This window comes from Brachionichthys hirsutus, unplaced genomic scaffold (genome assembly GCF_040956055.1).
Source record: "Brachionichthys hirsutus isolate HB-005 unplaced genomic scaffold, CSIRO-AGI_Bhir_v1 contig_796, whole genome shotgun sequence".
In the NCBI taxonomy this organism is placed as follows: Eukaryota; Metazoa; Chordata; class Actinopteri; order Lophiiformes; family Brachionichthyidae; genus Brachionichthys; species Brachionichthys hirsutus.
Window position 1 is genome coordinate 466381 of NW_027180331.1, and position 5314 is coordinate 471694.

Below are 5314 nucleotides of genomic sequence, written 5' to 3' on the forward strand. Positions count from 1 at the left end.
TACTTGCTGTATACTCGTGTTCTCTTGTTTCCAGTGGCCAGACAGGTCTGTTCGCTTCCTTCCCAACAGACCTGACAAACCAGTGTATTAATAGGGTGGGGGATTACAGCATAGTGCCTTCAAATGATATACACATTTAAATGTGTATATTAAATAGGTTACCATTTGTATACTTTTCAGTTGTTCGGTTTAGTGTTCAGAGTGGAACATTACCAAATATACATGAACAAAATAATAAGTTTTATGAAGATAGACTTAGAAACTACACAGACAAATACAACGTGTATCCTCTGGAGGGCGCCAAGCCCCCATTAATTCACTGCCAGGTAAGGGACAACACCGATCACATGCTCATTTCATTGTCTGTTTAATGGTGAATACAGGTCACAGTCAGAGAGTAAACAATATGGTGAATGTCTCGTAAGGCAAATAATGTTTAAGTGGAAGCAGAGCTTTTGTTTTCCAACGTTGATGATGAATGATAGAGTGCACTTTCACCACCACCACCCACGCTGTAGATATCAGGATCCTACAAGAGGGCTCATCTGCGTCCCAGATGCTTCTTGAATGCCTTTAAGGACTTTGCCATCATTGGAGCGACTCCTGCGTGAACATGACAAAATAGGTCAAAGGTTTACTTAGGGTGGGACATCAGGATAACAGATCTGGAACATATGCATGGGGTACATTTCATTCTAACCCTTGAAGTGCATGACTGAATAATAAAAAAAAGTAAAAGCAATAATACATCTCTGAGCAGGTCAGTCTGATGTGTCTGGGAAGCTGTAGCATAATTTTGCCGCAACCATTTTATCAGCTCACTTGTTTTTTTGCGAGGGTCTTGTGTATTTCCTGCCCCCGAGGCGACGCTGCTGGGCTTACTGGGCTCGGTACAACTCGGCCTCAATCTGTTGTCCTGAACTTTCATGCTGAGCATAGAAGAAACAATAGTAGCTGCGTTCAACAGAAGTGGAAACTAGTGAGCATATGGAGCTCCATGTTGCAACACCTGACAACGACTTCAGGCAAATGCAAAACGAAACCAGTTTGTCAATTCTATATGGAGCTCAAGGTAAAAACTGGTTCAGCCGGAGACCATTATGTGATCCTGACACAAGGCAAGAACCAGATGCTCCTGTAATTCATCTTTTGTCAAAAGAAAATATTAGTTCTGGATGCTGAAGTTCAAATGTGCATACAAACAAGTGTGTTTTTTTTATTTATTTTTTTAAACAGCAGCACTAGTCACTAAACCTGTGCACACACTTCTCATATTTGGGGTGTTGAGACCAACCTGCTCTTGAGGGGAGGTTGCTGAACAGCAGTTCCATGAATTTCCTGCCTAATACGTACATCTCTTGGTGGCTTGGCAACGGTGTGAATAAATGCCATCTTCACTTGCCGACCTAAAACACAGTGTGCAGCACGTAAATAAGGGTAAACAATATTTTCCTACTCTGCGATGTTCAAACATTCACTTTCTAATGTTGTTGACAGATCAAGACAAAAGGCAGCAGCACACAAGTCGACACCTCTGGGTTTCTTCGAATGTGCAGACACAATGGTTTTAGTCAGTCTTTGGAGTTTCCTTTCCCTCTCCTCAGACAGCCTGATGTACATCTCTTTCCACGATTCATATTCCTGGAGTCTGGAGTCTTTGAAGTCCCTCTCACAGTGTTTCCCCCAAAGGTGGTCAGTTACCCCAATGTAGATCTGTAAAAAAAAAAAAAAAAGCACAGATCAAACAAAATTCTCTCGTCCCAACTCTAATAGCATAAAACTCATTCGAGTCAGAACCTGCAGCAGTGAAATAGCGTCGACACTCCTGGAAGCTGATGAGCAGAAATTGACCTCTGACCTCGTTTAAGTGTTTGACATGATAAACATTATAACCCTTATTTAACCAGGTAAGTCAATTGAGAATTAATTCTCTTTTTCAATAACGACCCGGAGAACCCGGAGGGAACCCACGCCGACACGGGGAGAACACGCAAACTCCACACCGATAAGGATTTGAACCTGCGACCTTCTTGCTGTGAGGCAACGGTGCTAACCACTGTGCCACCGTGCTGCCCTAACAAGCTTTACATCAAATTAAGGACGCTCATTTCTCCAAAATGCTACGCATGCAGGGTGAAGAGGTTTCATTATGTCCATCACCGACTTGAAAACATTTCAACCACAACAGCCATTTGTGAAATTATGCGCACCTTCAGCATGCATTTGAATTCCAGCTACTCAACGCAGAGCTAAACAGACGAGTTTAGCCCGTTCCTATTTGCACTCTTACCGGGTTGTATTCTTCAATGCGCAGCAGCTGCCCCGCGGTACACCTCTCCATCACCGGCTCAAGGATCTCAAACGGTACGCCACCAGTCTCATAAAGCACTGAGGAGAGATCCCTGCGCCTAAATCTAAATCCCATAAACTGGCAGAATCATCAGCTACCATGCAATCCGGGCTTTTTTTTATACTCACAGCTAATGTTATTCTGCAATGTCCGAATACACTGCTGGTACAGACTCATCATGGTCGGGAGGAAGACCGTCTTGTTGCCGGAGTACACTTGCATCTTCCTGTTAAGTCGCTGGCCAGTGAAGCCTGCAGACTCCTCACAGGCGTCGTAGAAATCTGAATCCTTCTCAGCTTCAAGGCAAAAAGAAGGACGTCGCCAATGAAATCGGCAACATGACAATACAGATCAGGTGACTCGCAGCAAAATACATTTCCTCTCCAGGTGCTCGGCACGAGGTGGTTTTCCACATTCGGGGAGAACAGCAGCTGAAGGAACGCTCATCTGGTCCAGAACAGACTCCTTAAATGATCAAAACGCAAGAGCTCAGCGAATATCAGTCAGTCGTTGCCGGCTCTATCAACAGGGTCATAATGAAACGTACCTGTTTTGAAGAGTTGGAGTTGAAATGGCTCCCAGGTGACTTGAGGGCTTTCAGCCCAGGATCTTTTGTCGCTCCTTTAATGTCAGCTTTGGCTTTAGGTTTCTTCTTTCCAGATCGTTTTCTCCCGACGACGTTCGCGTCGTAGTTCAGGCACGATTCGAACGACGTGGCGGGCTGCTCGGAGGAACCCTCACTCTCCTTGTCTTTGGGCTTCCTTTTCACCTTTTTGTGTTTGAGTTTTGAGCGGCCCTTATTTTCAGGATGCCTGTCCTCATCGGTCTTTTTCCTTTTTCTGTTTCGGGCCTCTGGCGTTCCGGACGACCCGCCGTCGGCCTGTTTTAGGGTTTTTGGGCATTCGTCATTGGGCTTGAATGAAAAAGAAGCTTCACCTTCTTTGAATGATTCTTTTGAAGCTTTCGGTTTCTTATGTGACCCTCTCTCTGAACCCAGTCTCCCCTCATCAGAACTGCTCCTAATCTTTTCCTTGGAATGCACACTGGAGTTGTGTTCTGTATCCTCTGGGTTTCTGTCTGCAAGGCAGTCAAGACCGTCTTCTGATTTCATATTGTTCTTCTCCATGGGAACAAACGAATCGTCCCCCTTGAGCGCAGCCTTCCGTTTTGAGACGTCTTTCTGAGAGACACTGTAGTTTTCTTGAGGACTTTCTTCTTGATTTTCATCCCGGTCTTTGTGTCCGTTCTCGTCTTCATATTGCTTCTCTGAATCAGTTTTCCCATTTCCTGTTTTGCAGAAGGCCGTGCCTGTGGAGTTCCGACTCTCGGCGTGAGATGATAAGCAATTATTGTTCAGGTCCACTTTCGCCAATCTTCCATCACCGTTCTGGTCATTCTGCAGGTCTTTGACAGATAAACTACCTGACGCATCTCCATCTCCTGTGTGGCTGCATCATAGAAATGAATATCAAGCGCATTGCTTCAAATAATATATTGAAAATGAAAACTGCAACAGTGAATTAATTTTACCTTATGGCTTTTTTAGGGAGTAATCGTTTCCAACCCCTAATGAGCATTTTTGCAAATTCTCCAGCCTGTTCATGTCTGCGCAGAGAGTTAACCGTTTTGCCAATTCCAGTTTCCTAATTTATTTAATGGACACATGGGTTAGTTCAGTTCATTAAAAATCACATTTGTAGTCAAATATTGTATAAAAAATTAAAATAAAAAAAACTCACAGCAAGAATATCTAATGTAATATCCAGATCTTGAAGTTTCTGCAAAATTTTTAGGACCTGTAGAGTAAACACAAACAAAATGTGGTCGTCGGTTTGTTTGTTTTGGCCTGTTTAAGACAAAAAGGTACAAAACAGGTGAAGGAAAGCCGACATGCCATGTATGGTAGTCTCTGATTTGCATCGGAACAGTTGCTGAGTGTGCATTCTGAGCAGAAGCTATGTATGGATCCCCTCACACCCACGGAGGCTGCTCCTTTTACTGCAAACTATAAATGGATAACGCTCCAGCCCCCCCCCCCCCTCACTATGGAACTGCATGGGTGTTTCTAGATGCTGTTCACAATCTTATTTACATCCATCTCGATTTAATCCGAATATCAAAGCATGCACCAATTTCAAAATTAAACCCTCAAGTGGCCCAAACGAGGCTGCAGAGAGCCAAACGCCCACTGATGATGGACAGCAGCCATAGCCCATAACATGAACAACTGGACGAGTCGCCAAATTTAGCAGCGTGGAAGCTCCCATTTAAAAGGCCTGCATTAAAAAAAATAGTGTTTCAAATCATCCACTTGGACGTTTAAAGTCTAGATCTCCAAAATGCTCCCGTGGCTTTCTGAATAGAGCGTCCCTGAACGCATCTGGCGTGCTCGTGTGTTGTGCGCACGTTTATTTGAGAAACAAACACTCTAAATACCGTAGCAGACTTTGGCGCGTCTGCGAGCTGGAGTTTGAAACGCATGACTTTCTTCGCCACCTCGGAGCTGCCGGCCATCACGGTGACTCACGTGGGGACCGGCGTCGACACGCACACCGGGCAGCTCACCGCTTGATGACGCCAATATAATGGGCGGAGCCACGAGAGAAGTAGCGTGACATGTGTGACCTCCATCCAGACTCCTGGAACGTGAAGGCCTGTCCTCGGAGCGTGGCCTCACATTTACATCCATTAAAAGTTTCATCTCACTTTATGATAGTTTCCTTCAGGAATCGAACCAAGTTTACACACGTGCACTTTAGTTTGAATTAAAAGTCTAATGATGGCCCCTATTCCATAATGCCAAATAATCCTTTATCCTTGATCACCACCACCAAAATCCGATGGTTCGTTCCTTTTGTCATTTATTCCAAATTAGTAATCTTTTTTCAGTAATCCTCCAAACAGACAGAAAAAATGCTGGCAGTGAAATACTGTTTTGATAGGGTTAGGGTCCCACATTGTTTA

The 5314-nt window shown here is 44.3% G+C and overlaps 1 protein-coding gene across 1 annotated transcript; it reads right to left on the reverse strand.

The window, feature by feature from the left end:
• Positions 1-541: 541 nt before the first annotated feature.
• On the reverse strand, positions 542-4864 carry eloal (elongin A, like). The gene is given in 11 exon segments (XM_068757141.1): positions 542-603; positions 823-929; positions 1295-1406; positions 1533-1713; positions 2291-2388; positions 2479-2646; positions 2725-2838; positions 2894-3798; positions 3881-3993; positions 4090-4146; positions 4787-4864. Coding segments are annotated over 11 exon segments (1995 nt in total).
• Positions 4865-5314: the final 450 nt, after the last annotated feature.